This window comes from Cervus elaphus, chromosome 11, assembly GCF_910594005.1.
Source record: "Cervus elaphus chromosome 11, mCerEla1.1, whole genome shotgun sequence".
NCBI lineage: Eukaryota > Metazoa > Chordata > Mammalia > Artiodactyla > Cervidae > Cervus > Cervus elaphus.
In genome coordinates this window covers 38,567,638-38,588,650 of record NC_057825.1, presented here as the reverse complement: position 1 = coordinate 38,588,650, position 21,013 = coordinate 38,567,638, and the positions used below count along the sequence as shown (strand labels likewise).

The 21,013-nt window shown below is 44.2% G+C and overlaps 1 protein-coding gene across 7 annotated transcripts in view; it reads left to right on the top strand.

Moving 5' to 3' along the window:
* ARHGAP25 (Rho GTPase activating protein 25) overlaps positions 1–12,621 on the top strand; it is an 87,836-nt gene extending 75,215 nt beyond the window's left edge. For all 7 annotated transcript variants that reach the window (XM_043917601.1, XM_043917605.1, XM_043917600.1 and 4 more), the window contains 5 exons: positions 2,212–2,285; positions 3,846–3,967; positions 4,773–4,957; positions 8,776–9,302; positions 11,754–12,621. In XM_043917601.1, the coding sequence (XP_043773536.1) occupies positions 2,212–2,285; positions 3,846–3,967; positions 4,773–4,957; positions 8,776–9,302; positions 11,754–11,961 (1,116 nt within the window). In that variant the 3' untranslated portion in view covers positions 11,962–12,621. The remainder of the gene's footprint in view (positions 1–2,211; positions 2,286–3,845; positions 3,968–4,772; positions 4,958–8,775; positions 9,303–11,753) is intronic.
* The last annotated feature ends 8,392 nt before the right edge of the window (positions 12,622–21,013 follow it).

Here is a 21,013-nt window from a genome sequence, read left to right as displayed (position 1 = left end):
CGAAAAGTCAATGAAGCCAATCATGATGACAGTCTTTTTGGGATGGACTTCAACAAAGAACTGGACTATCGTCAAATACCCTCAAGTCACCTTAAAGCTAGTAAGAGAAGGAGGATGCTTCTGAGAAGGTTTCAAGCAATATGGCCTTGCTGAAACCCGCTGGAACAGAAAGACAGACTGACCAACCTGGAGGGCAGATGCAGGGTCCGAGTGTTCTAGCTTTGTGATACCATGCATGACAGGCGTGGGTATATGAGGAACATATGACAGGGAGAGGAAGGACAGGAACTTTTCCCTGGCTCATTTCAGCCACAGCTGCCTTCAGGGCCTACAGTTCCTGTCTGCAACATCACAAAGCTCCTCACCAGCAGGAATTTTGATCCTCAGGTAAATTGTTTCCTAAAAGGCCTTACAGTCAACAGTTAACCACATTAGAATCATGTTAAACAAACTAACGAACCAGCAAAAGAAACCAGTAAAACCCTACTGACAACAATAAAATCTTCATGGTTTTTAATTTGCAAAACTAAATGGTCCATGAATGCGTTTGTATTACACAGCTAATCAGTTCAGTTCAGTTCAGTCACTCAGTCGACCGAATGAATCGCAGCATGCCAGGCCTCCCTGTCCATCACCAACACCCGGAGTTTACCCAAACTCAAGTCCATCGAGTCGGTGATGCCATCCAGCCATCTCATCCTCTGTTGTCCCCTTCTCCTCCTGCCCCAATCCCTCCCAGCATCAGGGTCTTTTCCAATGAGTCAACTCTTCTCATGAGGTGCCCAAAGTATTGGAGTTTCAGCTTCAGCATCAGTCCTTCCAATGAGCACCCAGGACTGATTTCCTTTAGGATGGGCTAGTTGGATCTCCTTGTAGTCCAAGGGACTCTGAAGAGTCTTCTCCAACACCACACAAGAGTCTTCTCCAATAACACACAGCTAATAAAGGGGTCTAACTCCCCACATTGGGGGCGGGAGGAGATTTGTGTTTAGCACTACTATGTTAAAAGCTCTCTCTGGCAAAATGGTGCACAGAAAAACTTACAATAAATTTAACTTTGATTTTGCCATTTATTGATAGCAAATGATGAATCTTCTGTAAGACTCAGTTTATTTACTTAGACCAAGAGAACTTTCTACAATGATTGAACTGTTACATAACTGCACTGTCCAATGTAGTAACTGCTCGTTGTATATGGCCACTAGGTACTTGAAATGTGGCTACTAAGGAACAAAATTTCTAATTTTATTGTATTTCATAATAGTCACATATGGCAAGTTGCTGTTATATTAGATAGTACAAACTTAGATTTCATAACAGGATCATTTTGAGAACCAAGGGATATGTGTCACAAGTGAGTGACATTTTAAAATTATTGATTTGGGACTACCCTGGTGGTCCAGGGGTTAAGACTTCACTTTCCAGTGCAAGGGGTGTGGGTTCCATCCCTGGTTAGGGAGCTAAGATTCCACATGCCTTGCAGCCAAAAACAACCAAAACATAAAACAGAAGCAACAATGTAACAAATTCAATAAATAATAATGATCCACATTTTAAAAAATCTTTAAAAAATAGTGACAGCAGCCCCTACAGGTGCTATGAGTGAGAAGAGGAAAGAAAGTTTGCAGTCCTTCGTCTTCCTGGCACATGTGCTCCTTGTATGACTGTCTCTGACGGTCAGTGTGATCATGGAGCTCTAACCTTCAGACCTCTCACCTGCCCTCCAGATTGGTCATCCTGGCCTTGTGTCCCAGTGTGTTCCAGGAAAACCATATTACTTGAAATCCCAGTTCTCAGAAGCATACTCCTTCTCAATACATTTGAAGTTACTTGGGGGCATTTGGTTCTGGTCCAGTTCTTTATTGGAGTGTTACATCTCTAGCATTTACAAAACAAACAGTTATTGTGAGTATGGTTATCACTTAGTTCTTGCCTTAGAGTAGCTCCGAGTTGGGGAGGAGAGCATAATTGCAGATAAATAAAGAAATACACTGTACAAAAAACAATGAGCATCTCCATGCTGTTTTTGCAACTTCCTGTGGATTTATAGTTATTTCAAAAACATTTTTTTAAAAAACATAGAAAACTGTGGAGCAGACAAGATTGACTGCCAAAGTGTTCCTCCTTCAGAGATAAACTCCAATTATGTTCCAGGGTCCCATTGCTGGCAAGTTAGCAGCTTCATTCACTGGTGTTGAAATCTTTTCCCAGGCCCAGCAGGAGTTGATAAAACAGCTCTCAATTCTTCCCCGAGACAACTATAGCCTCCTGAGCTACATCTGCAGGTAAGAGGCCCCTGGAATCAGCTCCATAATTTTCAGCCACACCAGAAACATGGCCCCCATTAGAGGAGGAAAGAGTATCTCTGTGAACTCAAGAGATTCTGGTCCAGACCTTTGGAAGGTCAACTCTATTCACATACCACTGAGGTAGTTTCCTGTGACCCCAAGATAATTTAAAGGATCCCCTGAAAATCTGATCAACACAAAAAGGAAACATACATCCTCCTTCAAACCTACTCCAGGGCTGCTCAGAATCCTGGGACAGGCATTAGAACCCAGAATCCTTATAATTTTTCTAGAATTATCTCCCATCTTACTGACCCTGGACCTTAACTTAGCACCCCAGAGGCATTCATTCCAGGCCACCTTTCTTAGTTCCCTTTCTGAGGACCTGCTGTGTGCCGACTTTGTGGCAAAACATGGTATGTGGATTGACCCAGATCAGGCTGAGTTGGGAGCCTGGATCTCCATCCCAGACAGAGATGAATTTCTCTTTATTTTTTTTAATATTTTTTATAGTTTCCAAATTATAAAAGAGATAGATGCTTGGTTTGGAAACCAGCAAAATACAAAGTACTGTATATAAACAAAAATTACACCAAGTCTGCTCACTCAGCAAAAATCACTATTAACATTTGAATGTGCTTCCCTCTGAATGTTGTTGTCTCTGTGCTAGATCTTCACGTATATCAATATAAATAATATGGAAACAATTTTTATACCAAATTAGAAATATGTATATATAGTAATAATATATATATTTGTAGCCTGCTTCTTTTGGTTAAATGTTATAGTTTGACAATTTTCATATGTCGCAAAATAGGGTTATATATGACTCCTTAATATTCCATAAAATTTTCTCATTTGGACACCACACCCTTCTCTGAGAATTTCTCCATATTGGAAATTTTATATTGCTTCAGCCCATTCATTTAAAAGTGTTTTTTAGAGATAGCATTTAGAAATTCCTTTGTTGATCTTTTCAGGTTTTTTCTTTTTCTTTTTTTAAATAATGAATCTGAGAGCTTCATGCCTCAACTGGGTAGAATTATAGTGAAAATTCATTGTTAGTTTTTGAGCACCTGCTGAAAATTTGAGATGCTCGGTGGTGTAGTCTGAGGATGAGAGCAAGGAGGCAACATGAATTCCCATTTATGAAATCTCACTATAACATTTTTTTCTCTGGAGACTCAGCTGGGATGTACAGAGAGCCTGGGAGATAAGCCTGTAAAGTCAAGACTAGGCATGGTCCACACCCATTTTAGTGGGTCTTAAGCTTATCTCTTAGCTCCTTGCACTGGACCCTGCTTCCTGCCAGTGTAACTTCCTACCCACCCTTGGCCCCTACACCACCCTCAGCAGCTGGGCTGCTTGTTTCTTGTCTTCCTTGATCTTGAATCTTTCGAGACAAAGCCAAATTCTTGTAGTCAGAGCAGACTGGTACCATTCCTGAGACCAGGAGGAAGGAGTTGAGACACACCTCTGTGATCTTGTTGGTACCTGGAAGTACTTCCTTGTGGCATCTTCTTGTCTCCCACTCTGGGATATCCTGGCTGCCCGCAGGTTCCTCCATGAAATCCAGCTGAACTGTGGAGTTAACAAAATGAGCGTGGACAATCTGGCTACTGTGATTGGTGTAAATCTCATCAGGTCGAAGGTCGAGGACCCTGCTGTGATCATGAGAGGTACCGCTGGTCCCGTGGTGATGGCAGGGGCAGAGGAAGTAATAACAGTGACATCACTACCAAATTGCTCTGCAATTTGCTGAGCATTTTCTGTCGATTATCTTATCCGAGTTGTAAAATAACCCTGTGAAATCAGCAGGCAGTTTATTTTCTGGGTCATAGCAGAGCAGAGAGGTTAGAGATTTACCAGTCATCACACAGTATGGTAGGCTAGCACAAAAACATTTAGCTGGTGTTTCTTAGTCTTTTAGTATTTTTAAACACCCTTAACCAGAGAGTGCGAACAAATATGATTTTATAAGACACCTCAGAAAGAAGCTACTTGTAAAGCTGTGCTGAAAAGACTTCTGCGGCTGTGTCTTAGTTCAGTGAACAAGAGTCCTGACACGAGTCAGGATGTCATTGATGTCTGCCATGATTTGGGGGAGACAGTATGCTTGGCACACATTTGGTATGTGTGCAATAAGAAATCAGATGTCATATTGAGGACCACATCAGGAGAGAAAGATGTCTTCATTTTCTTTCTTGTCATATTCCCTATTTCCTAATCAAAGATGATGCAGAGGACTATAGGCTGAAAACAACCCTTTTTCACCCCAGTCCCATATCCTCCTGTCTCATCCTTTTCACCAGGATCCCGTATCTCAAGCAATTAAGAAGGGTCCTGTGAGGAACAACTGAAGTCCTTGGGGGCCATGTGGTTTTAGAGTCAAGTTTAGTGACATCTCATGGGTGGAGACCCTTGAGGACTGCCTGGCCCCTGCCCATGGTCTTGCACTACAAATCTCTTTCTTCTTTCTTTCAGGGACTCCTCAAATCCAAAGAGTGATGACCATGATGATCAGAGACCATGAAGTCCTTTTCCCCAAGTCCAAGGATGCACCTTTATCACCCCCTGCCTCCCAAAATGACCCCAAGAAACCTCCAGTTGCACGAAGCTCTGTGGGCTGGGATGCCACTGAGGACCCTCCAATTTCTAGGACAGACAGTGTAAGTAACATGGTAAGGTGTTGAAAACCTTCCTCTTTCCATCCAACTCTTCCTTCAGTCCAGGTCATTCCATGTAAGAGCTGCCCTGGGGCTGGCAATCTGGGGAGTCCTGGGAGATGCTGTGGCAGTGGACACAGCTGGTATAGACTCATTTGAATGCATCTTGAAAGCCTGGCCTCTTTCAAAATCTAGTTTCTGTTGGAATCCTGGAGATGAGATTAGTGACATGTGTGCCCATCCCCCAATGGCCGAGCAATGGGAGTCCTCACTGAAGCCCACATTAAAAAGGAAACCCTTTCAAATGCAGTCCAGGGAAGTTTGATAGGGAAATTAATGTATACCACAGGATAAATGTTTCAGTGAGAGTTGTTGAAAATTCCGGGTGAAAGTCCAGAGAGAACTGGTTTCCTGCTGAGCCATGAAACGTGATTTCTTTCTCAGAGTATGTGATGTGTTTGTGTATTATTTCCCTTTCCCTGATAAGCTGTCTCAGCAATGTCAACCCCCTCATTTGTACTGAAGGATTGCGGCTCACGTTCACAATGTCAAAACACTCTGCAGACTCTGAAATTTAGACTAAGGCCAACAATTTACAGAGCTCAACTATTTTTACATCTTTTTAGAAACAAACATTTTTTTAAAAGAACACGTGAACTTTACATAGCAGCTTGATTCTTGATGTGTGACCAAGTAATGAATCTAAAATTCCCAGCTGACCAGGTGCTGTCAGTTGCCTACAGTACTGTTAATCCTGTGGATGATGAGGGAAGTATTGAGAAAAAGGTGGTGGTGGTTGTGATTTTTCTTGGGTGATGCCTGTCTGGATACAGTGCATCTTACTAATACTCTAAAATCAAATTAATATTTAGAAATGTTCCTTCTTCCTATAATGAAATCATCCTAGACATCCTTGAGAGTGGCCATGTTGCTCATTTGACAGGTTTCTGTATTTGTTGTAACAGTGATGGAGAGGCACTGTGCTGGAGACCTTAAATAGATCACGTCTGGAGTCGTCACCCTTCCTCTGTAGGGCAGAATTTATCTTACACATCTTAGAGCTGAGGTGCTGAGTCTCAGGGAGGTGGACCAGCTAGCCCAAGGTGATGGTAATAGAATGGCAGGAGGGTGGGACTTAGATCTAGTTTGCATCTCAGGTTCCAGGCCCTTCGGATTCCAGGTGGGGTTGCTGAAGCAGGTGATACGTTAGAAGCCTCAAATGACAGCTTGAGCCCTGATTTTCTGATTTTACATTTAGGGCTCAGTCTTTTTCTCTTTCTTCTTAATTCACTCTGAACATATATATCCATGACACAAAAACGTCAAAACAAAAGAAGAGATATGTTTAGAACTTCAGCTCCCTCTGCTCTCTCCACCCAGCTCATTCTTCCCTGACTTTCTCAGTTCCTTTTTTGCCCTTCCAATGTTCCTTTATGAAAATATAAGTAAATATGAATGTAAACTGTTATTTCCCTCCCTTTTTATACAAGGTATAACATACTCATTCTCTCCCTTTACACACACACACAGGCACACACACATGCTACTCTGTATCTTGAATTTTTCTGTTGAATGGCATACCCTGGAGACATTTTCATGTCAATACATAGACAGCAACTTCATAAACCATGTTTTGGGCAGATGTATGATGGTAAAGAATCTGCCTGCAATGCAGAAGACCCAGGTTTGGTCCCTGGGTCAAGAAGATCCCCTAGAGAAGGGCATGGCAACCCACTCCAATATTCTTGCCTGGAGAAATCCATGGGCAGAGGAGCCTGGCGGACCACAGTCCATGTGGTCACAGAGTCGGACGTGACTGAGTGACTAACACACGTGGTATTATATTCTGTGCATGTACCATGATCTACTCAGCCAGCCCCTGTAGATGAGCAGGCTACTTTTATTCCTTTATACTGTAAACAAGGATGCCATAAATAATGTTGACCATGCTTCATTTCATGCCCAGACAGATATATTTCTGGGATAAATTCCTCAAAGTGGGATTGATGAGTCAGAGAGTAAATAGATTTATAATATGCAATTTTGATTAAAATTGTTAAATAGTGGTTGTCCTCTTTTGTACTTCCACCAGTGATGTGTGAAATAATCTATTTCCCTACACTTTCCCCAGCAGAGCATGTTAGCTTTCAGGGGGTAGGGGTTCCCATCTGATAGGAAAGAACTGATATTTCATTAATTTTAATTTTGAATTTTTCCTATTGTAAGAGAATCCAAACATTGTTTTCTTATGTGTAAGGGCCAGTTGCATTTTCCTATGTAAACCATCTGACCTTGTTCTTTGCCTATGTTTCTATTGATTATTGGTCGTTGTCCTCTCAGATTTTATGAACTTTATGTATTAGAGAAAATAGCCTATTGTCTGTGATATGCATTGCATATATATTTGTTAGTTTGTTTATTCTTTTTTGACTTAGCATGTAGTGATTTCTGTGGCTTACTTTTAATTTGGGAAATCATGGAAACCCATGTAGATTTAATTTATCAAACTTTTCTTTTATGGCTTCTGGATTTTGGTCATGAAAAAGCCTCCCCATTCTAAGATTATTTTAAAAGATCCTATTTTAGGACTCCTTCCCACAAGCAATTGATTTTAGTCAGCATTTCACTTCTATAGCACGAGTTCCTTCAAGTATTAATGTGATATTCTTCTGAAAAAAGTGCCAGGCAGAAAATCAACTAATGTGACAAATTAAGAGATAGTCTTCTTACCTAAACAGACATTTCTCCAAAGAAGACATATAGATGGCTAAGAAACACATGAAAAGATGCTCAACATTGCTCATTATTAGAGAAATGCCAGTCAAAACTACAATGAGGTATCATCTTACACCAGTCAGAATGGTCATCATCAAGAAGTCTACAAACAATAAGTGCTAGAGAGTGCGGAGAAAAGGGACCCCTCCTACACTGTTCGTGGGAATGCAAATTGATACAGCCACTATGAAGAACAATCTGGAGATTCCTTAATAAACTAGAAATAAAACTACCATACAGCCCAGCAATCCTACTACTGGACATATATCCTAAGGAAACCATAACTGAAAAATACACATGGTCTCCAATGTTCATTGCAGTACTATTTACAATAGCTAGGACATGGAAGCAACCTAGATGTCCATCAACAGATGAATGGGTAAAGAAGGTGTGGTACATATACACAATAGAATAATACTCAGCTATAAAAAGAAATGCATTTGAGTCAGTTCTAATGAAGTGGATGAACCTAGAGCTTATTATGCAGAGTGAAGTAAGTCATGAAGGTAAATATCATATATTAATACATGTATATGGAATCTAGAAAGATAGTATTGACAATCCTATATGCAGGACAGCAAAAGAGACACAGTCATAAAGAACAGACTTTTGGACACAGTGGGGGAAGGAGGGGGATGATTTGAGAGAATAGCATTGAAACATATACATTGCCATATGTAAAATACATTGCCACTGGGAGTCTAATGTAAGATGCAGGGAACTCAAAGTCAGTCCTCTGTGACAATCTAGAGGGGTGGGATGGGGTGGATGATGGAAGAGGGGTTCAAGAAGGAAGGGACATATGTATACCTATGGCCAATTCATGTTGATGTGTGGCAGAGATCATCACAATATTGTTAAGTAGTTATCCTCTAATCTAAAATATAATAATTAATAAAATACCAAGGAAATAAAAGAGATGGTCTTCTAGAGTTTCATAGATGCACACCCAGGAGATGCCTTCTTTCAAGTTTCTCATCCTTATCCTGAGAACGTGACACATGTGACAAAAACCCATGTAACATCCAAGGCCATTTTTTTTTTAGGCCAGTGACTCAGATGCAACGAGCCCCACCGGACAACAGCCAAACGATGGGTGTCTAGAAGACAAAGCATCCAGGGACAAGCTAGGAGATTGGAAGCTGCAATCACGAAAAAGGACTCAGACACTCCCAAACCGGAAATGCTTCTTGACCTCCGCTTTGCAAGGTGCCAACAGCTGCAAAGCAGAGATCTTTAAAAATGAATTCTGGTCATCTTCTTTGGAGGCGAAGGCTGGGGATGGACATAGGAGAACGATGTCTCAAGGTGTGCCGCAGTTTTTCGACTCCCAGCGGACTTCCACCTATGATAATGTCCCCACCCAGCCCGGGTCCCCTGGGGATGAAGCCAGTACACTCTCACCCCAGGCCTGTGACTCCAAGAGAGATGCTCTTGCCAGCCTAAACTCTGAAACTGGGCCTGGGAGAAAAATCTCTGGTGAAGAGGAACTTGAATCTTTGCAGAAGATGGTCCAGGAGCTGCGAAAGGAAATAGAAACACAGAAGCAAATGTATGAGGAACAGATTGAAAAGTAAGTCAATCCCAGAGGGGCTTGGGCAGCCACTTGGTTTCCATATTAAAAGCAAATAGGGATTTTTTTTTTCTGCCAGAGGAGTGACATCATGAAACTTCAGTTATAGACAATAGTTTCTATAGTAAGTAGTCTGGCCTAATGAAGAACAAGGGCAAAGGGATTGAGGAGATGACCAAATTACTGAAAACACTAAACTTTAGATTAAATTCGTGGAAAAGTAAGTATGTAGCTTAAGTAGCTTAACCAGCTATTTCCACAAAGTGATTCTTTAAGCATCAACATGCTTAATACGAGCTTCCCAGGTGGAATAGTGGTAAAGAATGTGCCTGCCAATGCAGGAGACACATGGGAGGCAGATTTGATCCCTGGGTTGGAAAGATTTCCTGGAGGAGGAAATGGCAACCCACTCCGGTATTCTTGCCTGGAAAATTCCATGGACACAGGAGCCTAGAGGACTACAGTCCATGGGATCACAAAGAGTCTCACGCATTTGCCTTAAAACATTAAGAAAAATTTTTAAATTTTTTTGTATTAATGTCATTCACTAACTCTGCAAATATTTATTAAGATGGCCACTCCTCCTGAAGGGAACAAAGTCTTCTGAATCCAAAATTGGGTAGGGGGTGGGGGTTCCCAACTCCTCCAAGGGAGAGGAAAGAGGACTCACAGTCTATAATACTTACTCTAATCTTCACACTTCAGACATCCCTTCTCATATAATCCCTTTAGTAATCAGGTGAAATAGGTAATACCCTCATTTTACAGAAGAAATTTGAGTTTGGGAAATATAAAAAGGTTCCTAAAGGTTACATAGCTAATCATTGATGGGGCTGAGATTTGAACCCGGGTCAGCCACCCTCCCGAGCTCACTCAGATTCTATCTCCCCACCACTGGAATCAGTGGTCAAGATCTAGTAGTGTCTCTTGAGGTTGCCCTCTAAACAAGAGGGATGCGGAGAACTCTGAGAAGAAAACTAGATTTGTGATGAGTAGGATTCCAGAAAGTAAAAGTGTTAGTCGGTCATGTCTGACTCTTTGCAACCCCATGGACTGTAACCCAGCAGACTCCTCTGTTCATGGGGTTTCCTAGACAAGAATACTGGAGTGGGTTGCCATTTCCTCCTGCCAAGTATCCTCCCCAGTCAGGGATCAAACCTGGGTCTCCCACGTTGCAGGTAGATTCTTTACTGTCTGAGCCACTAGGGAAGATGGGAAAGAATCTTCCTGCAATGTGGATTCCAGAGGAATGTCTAATTTGGCTTGAAGAAGAAATGGGCAGAGGTAGGCAATGCTCTGATGAGAGGCCATTACATGCAGCATCGACCAGGCCCTTGAAGTTAGAAGCCAGTGAAAGTGTTAGTTGCTCAGTTGTGTTTAACTCTTTGCGACCCCATGGACAGTAGCCTGCCAGGCTCCTTTGTCCATGGAATTCACCAGGCAAGAATACTGGAGTAGGTTGCCATTCCCTTCTTTAGGAGATCTTCCCGACCCAGGGATTGAACCGGGATCTCCTGCACAGGCTGGAGATGGGTCTCCTGCATTGCAGGCAGATTTCTTACCATCTGAGCCAACCAGGGGAGCCCAGGCATGGGCTCAAACAGGAACTCAAGTCTCCATTTAAGAATGTCTCTGCCGTTGGGTAGCATGGAGGCAGTATCTCACAGAATGAAACTCTGAAGCGACTTTTCTAGTCACATTCTCCTCACAGGCCTGAAATTCCCTGCTGTGGTTTTAAAATGTCATATGTACGCTCATTTTCAAGGGTGAATTCAGCATAGCCTGAAGGAGGACAGACAGGCACCTGGGATGAGACTAAGATTTTGGCCAGTAACAGTGAAAATCCTGCGGATTCAGGAATCCAGCTGATCCTGCACTTTGAGTGGGATTCAGAAGTGCGGGTGGGGCTGGCAGGACCATTGCTCCCAAAGGGCAGCTCCCTGACTTCTCCAAATCTTGGTCTCCAGGAGCCTTCCTGAGAGAAGGCTCTGGTCCATGGTCTGCGTGGAGCAGGATGAGAAGGCACGCATGTGTACACAGAGGCTGGGGATCCATACACACAGAATCTGGGTGAGATTCAGCTGTCAATCAACACTTCCACAGAGCAGGACAGATGTAAGGCGCTAGTGGGCTGTAAATATTAGAGGTGGTATCTTCATTCAAAGACTTTATAATGTGGTGGAAGATACAAAACACAAAATGACATGAAAAACAACATGAGATGTCATAGGATGGGTGATAAATGATGAAAGAGGAGCAGGAACACGCTCTGGGAGTTCAGCTTTACTGGCAAGTCCTCCTGTCCGGGGTGGGACACAACCAGGAGGCACAGGCTGGAGACGGGTCTTGTGACGTGGAAGGTGAAACGGACAGGGTGGCGGTGGGCAAGGCCGGAGGGAGAGTCTAGAGGTCATGCCTTGTCATTCCATTCTTTTCTTCCCTTCTTTGTAGCCTCGAGAAGGAAAATTATGACGTGTGGGCTAAGGTGGTGAGGCTCAATGAAGAACTGGAGAATGAGAAGAAGAAGTCAGCAGCCTTGGAAATCAGCCTCCGCAACGTGGAACGCTCCCGGGAGGATGTGGAGAAGAGGAACAAGGCCTTGGAAGAGGAGGTCAAGGAGTTTGTCAGATCGATGAAGGAACCCAAGACTGATGCTTGAGGATCCCAGAAACCACAAAGACTGCCTGCAGAGAACCAGCGCGGCTGCCTTTCTTGCTGCTAACCAATAGCCAGGAAGCAACATCACTCCCTAAGAGGGAGATGACATTTGGAGGGAAAAACATCACATTTCCCAGTAAATAGATCAGTGGAGTTTGCAGGAGGATAAGAGTAAGCGGGGACTTGTGTGGACAGCTATGAGCCCCTGGGGCTGTATTTGAAAGGATTGCATTATTCAGCGGTGGTTTCAGCTGAGTGAGACAGCACCTTCCGCAACTGGCTGGCTGTGTCCAGTGGAGACTGACACAGGCCACAGGCAACAGGCTGCCCCCGACAGAGGCTGGACTGAAGTGTTAGCTGTGTTTCCGTTGTGGAACAACTTGCTTGGTCAGATGCCCGAATGGGGTGTCTCTGAGACACAGGGGCCAAAAATAATATTCAGCTTTTGAGTTCTCTGCCTTGGGGGAGGGGAACTGTGTTTTGAAGGGCTGTACCTGCTGAAGCCAGGACCCCATTCTGCCACCCCCCTGCCCCATGAGGCACACTCTCCAGGGCTGGAAACTCAAAATTCGTGTTAGGCAAAGACAAACCAAGCAATAAACTGTATTTATGAAAGCAAAAGCCATTAGAAAATTGTATTCAAATAAAGGGAAAAAAAGAAGCAGCAGCGCTGTTGGTAATCCATGCAACACCTTTATGAGAGCAAATGACTCCCCTTCCTGGGGGCAGAGACACCCCTCTCCAGGCACATGATGCGCAGGACGTGGGCTGTGTTCCAATTCCACTTGCATTTCAGGGGCTGCGATTGCACAGGGCAGGCCCGCGATGATACAACTTTTTTTAGATGCTGGTTGTGAGTTTAGATAGTAACAGTCATATAATAATATTTTTCCTGTTTCACCAAAATGCATATGATTTTATCCTTTTAACCATCCCGAGGCACTAGAGAAAAGCTAGGGCTTTCCCAGCTCAGAGTTGACTTTTCCTTCTATATTAAGCCAACCTGGCAGAGGCCCCTAGGGAGGCCCCAGGCCTTCCTAGGAAGCGTGGTGGAGTCTTTAATGGTTTTTGTCATCGTTCTAGTTAAGGGGTCTCTAAGCTTTTTTGATCATGTACCCCATCAATAGAAAATATTTGAGCATACCTTCCTCAATATGAAAAAAAGTATAAGTGTTAGTCACTCAGTCGTGTCCTATTTTTGCAAACCCATGGACTGTAGCCTGTCAAGCTCCTCTGGCCATGGAATTCTCCAGGCAAGAATGCTGGAGTGGATTGGCATTCCCTTCTCCAGGGGATCTTCCCAACCCAGGGGTCAAACCCACGTCTCCTACATTGTAGACTAATTCTTTACCATCTGAGCAGCCAGGGAAGTCCATCCTTCTCAACATAAGTATGTTTATTTATTTATAAATGATATACACATACTACTATATTAATCTATCATGTATATCACAAAACATACACAGGAAGAAACTGAATAAGGATGAGATAAAAACAAACCTAAGTAAATATTCTCAAATGTGCTTTCAGCTCTGGAAGCCCCTAGCCCAATTTCCCAGGGGGTGTTACCTGTACTCATATTACATATTTCATCCATTACTCCCATAAATATGCTTGAATTCTGGAAGACACATGGCTGAATTAGTGGTTTGGAATCTCCAGTTATTCACAGTGAGAGTTTAGCCTTCCCCTTCTGTGTCTCCTCATTATTTCTTTTTCTCCCTTTATTTTCTCCCTTTTCTTCCTCTTTTCTGTATTTTGCTCACTCTGGTCATCATATCCCTCACAGAGTGAAAGGCCTGGACAGGAGCTGTTTCCTAGTCCTACTACCCAGGCCCTGCTCCTCCCATCTCCAGCATCCTGAGGACCAGACAGATGGAGGACAAGGATGATGCGTGGAACTCCTAGTAGAGGCTTGCTTACAGCCCATTGATGACAGGGAGACTGATTTGGAACATTATTAAGTAAAACAGCTAAATATTTGATTTCCTAGGATTTGTTTTTCAATTACAGAGTAGCAAACGTAGAAACACTTCCTGAATACTTAATGTCCACTGATGTGTGTCTGTAGTTCTGCCAGGCATGTGTGCCATGTTCTCCTGTGGGTTCCTGACATGGACCCTTTGGATGCTAATACAGACTTGAGTGTGAAAGTAGCCGGCTTCATAGTTCCAAAGGGAACATTTGTCTGCAGGTGCAGAGAGGAAGCCCTGAAGCCTGTTTGTTTGGGGGTCCACATTATAGAAACTTGCTGGCCCATATTTGAATCCTAAGCGCCTCCTGGTCAGATCATGCCTCTCCATGCCTTTTGCCAGAAGCACAAGATCACAGAGCGGCCGGTCCAGCTTCAGAAGCCAGTGTCTCAATACCTCTTCACAATCAAGGACATCTGGCTTGCCGAAACTGCCCCTACTTGCTCTGGTGCCACCCTCCACATAAGGAGAACACAAAGGAGAGTTTCTCCAGGACCTCAGACCCTCGAGTCCAAGGAAGGGCCAGGGAAGAAGATCTGGGGTCTGAGGCCAGTGTCGTCAAAGCCCCAAAAGACCACCTACAAGATGCATAGCAGTGTAGCTCCAGCTCACCTGGATCTGGGAGCCAGTTTCTGGAAGGCAAACCCAGACTGACCTATGTCAACTCTGTTGGACCCTGGAGCTCCCAGGGTTACCTTCAAAGCCCTGCCATGGGCAGGATCTAAGGAATCTGCCTTTTCCCCGCCGCTACCCCCCTTTACTGTCTCCTTTCTTCTCCCTGCACAGGTGCTGAGAACTTCAAAAGTCTGCAATACGCACTTTCAAACCCCTTGCCCTCTTTCCACCAACATTTTTCACTTCCTCACTGCCTCAAGCATGGCATGTTTTCTCCTGTGTGTGAGGCAGGCTTGATGGTCTTCCATCTGTTTGTGCACGGGTTAGGAGACTTTGTATTAGGGGATTGCCTGGGGTAAGTCCTGTCTTCATCTAACAAAATTCCACGGATGGGGTGGCATTTATTTGTCACAATTCTGGAGGCTGGAGGCTGAGATCAAGTTCAGGTGAGGTCTTTTTCTGGGCTGCAGTCTTCCAGTTGTATGCATACATAGAAGAAGCTCCATGGGGAGCTCCATGGGGCCTCTTTTGTAAAACATTAATCCCATTCTCAAGGGCTCCAGCCTTACGACTTACCTCCCATAGGCCACATCTCCTATTACCATCATCTTTAGGGCTGAGGATTTCTACATATGAATTTTGGGTGGAAGGGAAGCAAACATTCAGACCAGAGCCATTCTTTCCCAATGAATCTTGGTCAGTCTGAGCCTCGAGACATGGAATGTGACATCACAATACCGAACCTACTGCGGAGGATGCGAGCAATAATCAATTTTGTTGTTGTTGTTTTGACCAATTCTCGCAGTCCTACTCAGATGGCCATCCTCTCGGGAAACATGGAGCAGGGGACTCCCAAGCAGCCTGAGGCTCTCGAGAAGGGGTGGGCCAGGAGCCGCATGGTGCGGGAGCGGATGGCTGGGCTCCAGGTTCAGGACAGGAGGATGCATATGCGCTGACATCATGTAAACTTCCACATTCCACCACTTCCTCTGCAGATAGCATCAGGCCGTGTGCTGCCGTGGAGCAGAGAGATCACTCAGAGGCTACTCCTGCAATTCACGTGGGCTGCCTTCATAAGAATTGCAGGAAAGCTTTCATCCTGCCGGGAAGGCTGGGTAAAAGGAGGCCCCAGGGATGGAGATTCAGCTGTTGCTCAAGGCTGGCCTTTGGTCAGCCACAGAGAGAGCTGCTGAGTGACTTCAGATGAGGAGTGAGTGCAGAATACCAACAGGGATGCCAAGCTCTCTTTCCTCTGCTGCCTGGAAACTGTTTCACGGTCCTAGAATAACAGCACTGGAAGATACCCTTGAACTTGTCTAATCTAACCTGTTCACTTAATGGATAGTGAAACTGAAGCCCAGAGACAAGGAAATTGTCAGAGTTCACACAGTGATGAGGAGGAGGATTTAAAGGGCTCCTCTGTCCCACTGTTCCGTGATGTTTGTGATTTTTAGCTTCTGTCCAAGGCTTTTGCCCCCACACCAGGAACCTGCTGTGAAACCCACTGAACATCTGTCACTTCAGTGCTTCCAGAATACAGAGCTGGGCTTAGCTCTTGGTCACAACCAAGACCCACCTAATATGATAGCATTTTCCACCTTCTCTGCATTACCAACGCTGTCCTAAGACAGTGGTTCTCAGACTTAGCCTCACAATAGAATCTCCTTAATCTGAGCATCAGATCCTACTCCATATCAACTGCATCAGAATATTAGGAGTGGAGCCTAAGAATTAAAAAAAAAAACCAAAAAGCTTTTCAATTACTTCTAATACAGACAGGATTATTAAACCTGATTCTAAAACTGCTAAGTATGGCTCAAGTCATGACTAATGATAATATTAAATCTACCTGCTTCCTCTCCCATTTTCAATCAACACAACTATACACTCTGTCCTCCCTACATGTTGATTTATCATGGGTTCATTCATATAAGATAAGAGATGCCTACAAGATAGAAAATGGATTTATGATATGGATCCATTTTTCAGATGGGAAAAACTGAGCCTGAAGATGTTACCATACAACTTTAATATAGCAGTAACTTAGTCATGAATAAATCCAGAGTCTGAGACTTCCTTAATACATGGGGATACACTCAACTTACTTTAAATGTTCACATAAGCAAAGAAGGTAAGCCCTTGAGAGCCTGATTTAAAGAGTCTTGAGAATGTGTGTTAGTAGCTCAGTCATGTCCGACTCTTTGCGACCCCACAGACTGTAACCTGCTAGGCTTCTCTGTCCATGGGGTTCTCCAGGCAAGAATACTGGAGTGGATTGCCGTTCCCTTCTCCAGAGGATCTTCCCAACCCAGGGATTGAACCCAGGTCCCCTGCATTGCAGGCAGATTCTTTACCGTTTGAGCTACAGGGAAGTCCCAGTCTTGGGAATGACTCTGATTTAAACCATCTCTCTTTCAGACTCAAGGCAGATAGCAACATCTCTACCAGGAGCCTTTGGGATATTAACCATGAGTGTGACAGTCCTAGGAGACACCCATGAAGTTTCCATTAATTGTTAATACCATCTTTATACCATGTAGTTATCTGATTCCTAGCAGAGAGCTGTGTAATTAGGGTGGGAACCTGGCTGGCTAAATTGTGCTATGGGTGGAGGTGTGGATAGAGTGTGGGATGTACCACAGAATAATGCAGATGAGGGCTCTGGTCACCTGAGAGTACAGGTTATACAATCTGAGATGGGTGAAGAGCTGTTTCCGTTGCTCAGTCATGTCTGACTCTTTGCCACCCCCATGGACTGCAGCATGCCAGGCTTCCCTGTCCTTCCCTACCTCCCAGAGTTTGCTGAAACTCATGCCCATTGAATCAATGATACCATCCAACCATCTCATTTTCTGTTGTCCCCTTCTCCTCCTGCCTTCATTCTTTCCCAGCATCAGGGTCTTTTCTAATGAGTCACCTCTTTGCACCAGGTGGCCAAAGTATTGGAGCTTCAGCTTCAGCACCAGTGAATATTCAGGCTTGATTTCCTTTAAGGATGGACTGGTTTGATCTTGCAGTCCAAGGGACTCTCAAGAGTCTTCTCCAGCACCACAGTTCAAAAGCATCAATTCTTCAGTGCTCAGCCTTCTTTATGATCCAACTCTCACATCCATAGTTGACTACTGGGTGAGGAGGCAGGGGACAGGGGACTCAAGCAGCAGGATGGAAAGCTCATTTGCCCTCAAGCAAACCTGATAACGGATCAAAGCTGGCACTTTGACTTCCTTTTCTTCTCTCTCCTCCCCTTTACTAATGGCTGTCCTTCCTGCCTGCAAGGCCAGTCACGTTCAAACATCATTCTGGATCTTTGATCAGCGTCATCATCGACAGCATAACAGTCACTACCATTGGTAAGCAACAAATACCATTTATTCTCTGGAAGGCACTGTGTCAAGCATTTTGTACATGTCGTCTTTAAATCTTACATCAATTCTTCTCTTTTCTTGTTTTTTTGAAGAGAAAGGAAGAGTGGCTTTATTACTTGCCAGGCAAAGGGGGAACACTGTAGGCTTGTGCCTCAAGAACTGTGCCTTAAACCAACACTTGGATGAAGTGCTACTCTACCAGTTTTACAGATGACAAAATTGAGGTTGCAATGTAGCAGAGCTAGGAACTGACCCAAGTCTGTCCAATTTGCCTACTGCTAGAGTGGATCACTAGCACTTGAGAGAAATTAAAAATTTCTAAAATTCTAAAATTTCTAAAATTTAGAAATTAAAAATTCTAAACTAAAATTCAGAGAAACATTTCACTCCCTAGATCATAGGTTTATTATAAAAGAATATAACTCAGCAACAGCCAGATGGAAGAGATGCACAGGGCAAAGTAGATGGGAAGGGGCACAGAGCTTCCTTGATCTTCCGACAGCTCCATGTGTTCACCAACACAGAAACTTTCCAAACTTCGTCATTTGGGGCTTTAGGAAACCCTCATTCTCTAATAACAATTGGTTAAATCACTGACCAAATTGGTGCTTCAAATTGGTGATTGAACTCAATTTCCAGCCCCTCTCCCCCCACCCTCCAGGTAAATGATGAGACCAAAGTTACAGACCACTGAACTGGCCCTGAAAGTGAGTTAGTCACTCAGTCGTGTCCGACTCTCTGTGACCCCCATAGACTGTAGCACACCAGGCTCCTGTGTCCATGGAATTCTCCAGGCCAGAATACTGGAGTGGGTTGCCATTCCCTTCTCCAGGGGATCTTCCCAACCCAGGGATCAAACCCAGGTCTCCTGCATTGCAGGCAGACTTTTTACCAACTGAGCCACCAGGGAAGCCTAGTGACTGCAATCTGTCTTCTATTCCTGGCATTCTTATTCAAATTGTTATTTTAATTTTTAATTGAAAGTATAATTTAGCTCATATAGTTTAAATGCATGTATGAAATTAAAAGTAATAATGATTATAGTGGTAATAATCACTAGCCTTTATTGTGTGCTGAATATCGCCAGTCAGACTGTTCTAAGTGCTTTTTTGGTATTATCTGAGTTAATCCTAACAAAATCCCCAGAACTAGATAGCACTAACCCCTCTTTACAGCAAAGGAATTTGTTGCTGCTTTTGTTCCTGCCTTTCATGGTGACTCTGCAAACTATCTCACGTCCAGAGAAGAACATTTTTCTGACAGCTCCTGGGGTTGGAGATGGAGTTGGGAGCACATGAGGGCAATATTCAGTAATTGGATGAATTGTTCATCTGACAAATTGACTTTGGGCAAATTAGTCTGCTTCACATGCTAATAGCCAAGCTTGGCCAACTGGAAACAGAGACTTACTGGAAACCCCAGTAAAGCACCAGTGACGTTCACACCTGATAGGAAAATATTAGACAAGGCAGGCAGAGGCTGCTTCCTGGACATCTGAACTGAAGATCAGGACCGAGGGCAAGGTGAGATGGGGCAGTGGTTGCAGACCCCGCAGAAAGGATCAGAAGGCAGGGAAAATTCACCATTTGGAACTCCGGGGGTGGGGGATGGGGAGTGCACCCCGCCTCCAGGCTGTGTGAGCAGCTGTATAGCTGAGGGAGCAAACACAGATCCTTCACTCTGCTGTCTGCAGCCTGATCTGTCCTCTAACCCTCCATCCTGACTTCTCACCCCACGGAAGGGGGCCTTCCTCCATGCAGAGCCATACTCAGTTTGCTAAACCCAGCACCTGCAGGGCTCTGCCAGCGCACAGTGGGCACAATTTTCAGCTGACACCAAAGAGCCACACAGACTGCTTATGACTTTCGAACAGAAGTCTTGGTGAAGCAGAAATGGCCACCTAGCTGTTGAGAATGAGGAAGTTCGAGTCTTATTACAAGTAATTTGTAAATACTTGGTGAATACTCAGAGAGAGAGGGGAAAAGAAGATTTCTTACACGTCAAGAGATTTGCCAAAACGTCCACCTTAGAATAGCTCTTTGTTAGTAACTGAGGCAACTGTTATTACTTCCCTTGATGAAAAGCTCTCTTATAGATAAAAAACCAGTATCAAAAGGACTTAAGAATGAAATAGAGTTGCCACATGATCCAGCAGTGGCACTCTTTGGCATATATCCAGACAAAACTATAATTTGAAAAGATACATTCACCCCTAGGTTCATAGCAGCGCTATTCACAATAGCCAAGAAATGGAAGCAACCTAAATGTCTACACTTCAACAATAAAAGAAAATAAAAAGTTTTAAGAATGGAGAGAACCAGTAGGTTGCAAATTTAGCAAGAGATGCCCAGGCTTCCATTCTAAAATTACCTCCTCTCTCTAGTCTAGGTGATGCGTGGTACTAGTTAAGTGTAAACAAGGGTATTACCTTGGGAGAATTGCTCCTAGTTTGAAATTATTTAGTCTATCTAGAGGCATCCTACACAGCTAATAATGCCATCTGACCACGCTGCCTCTTAAAGCTTTGCCTGCCACTAGGACAAGCCCAACTGCCTACACTCAGTGTAGGGGGCACTTAGACTGTGGCTGGGCCGAGCCACTTTGCAGGATTGAGCCACATCCTCCCTTCATGCATGTATACATCTGCAGTCCCCATGTTACCCTGGGAGCTGCCATGTGCTCGGCCCAGCCCACCTTGGCTGTCTTCCCCTGGAGGGCAGGAACAATGCCAAGACAAGGCTGCCACAGGAACCTGTCCTCATCGTCATGCCATTCATCTGACTGGCAGTGCAAGTGTCTTCAGAGTCACCTGTGAGACACCACGTCACTCACCCATCAACCGGGGCGTTGGGGAGATCTATCTCACTCAAAGCTCATGATGGCCCTTAGGACCAAATAGGATGATGTTGTGAAAGGGTTAAGCAAACATGAGCTACTGGCCTGAAGATTAGGACTCCACACTTCACAACCCCGGAATAGGAATTGCCCTGAAAGCAAGCTCTGTACCCTGCTTGCCTGCTGGCACTCTGGCTCCACAAGCAGGAGCAGGACACAGATCCTTCCCGGCCCCTCTGTCTGCCTGGGCTGAGGATGAGGCATC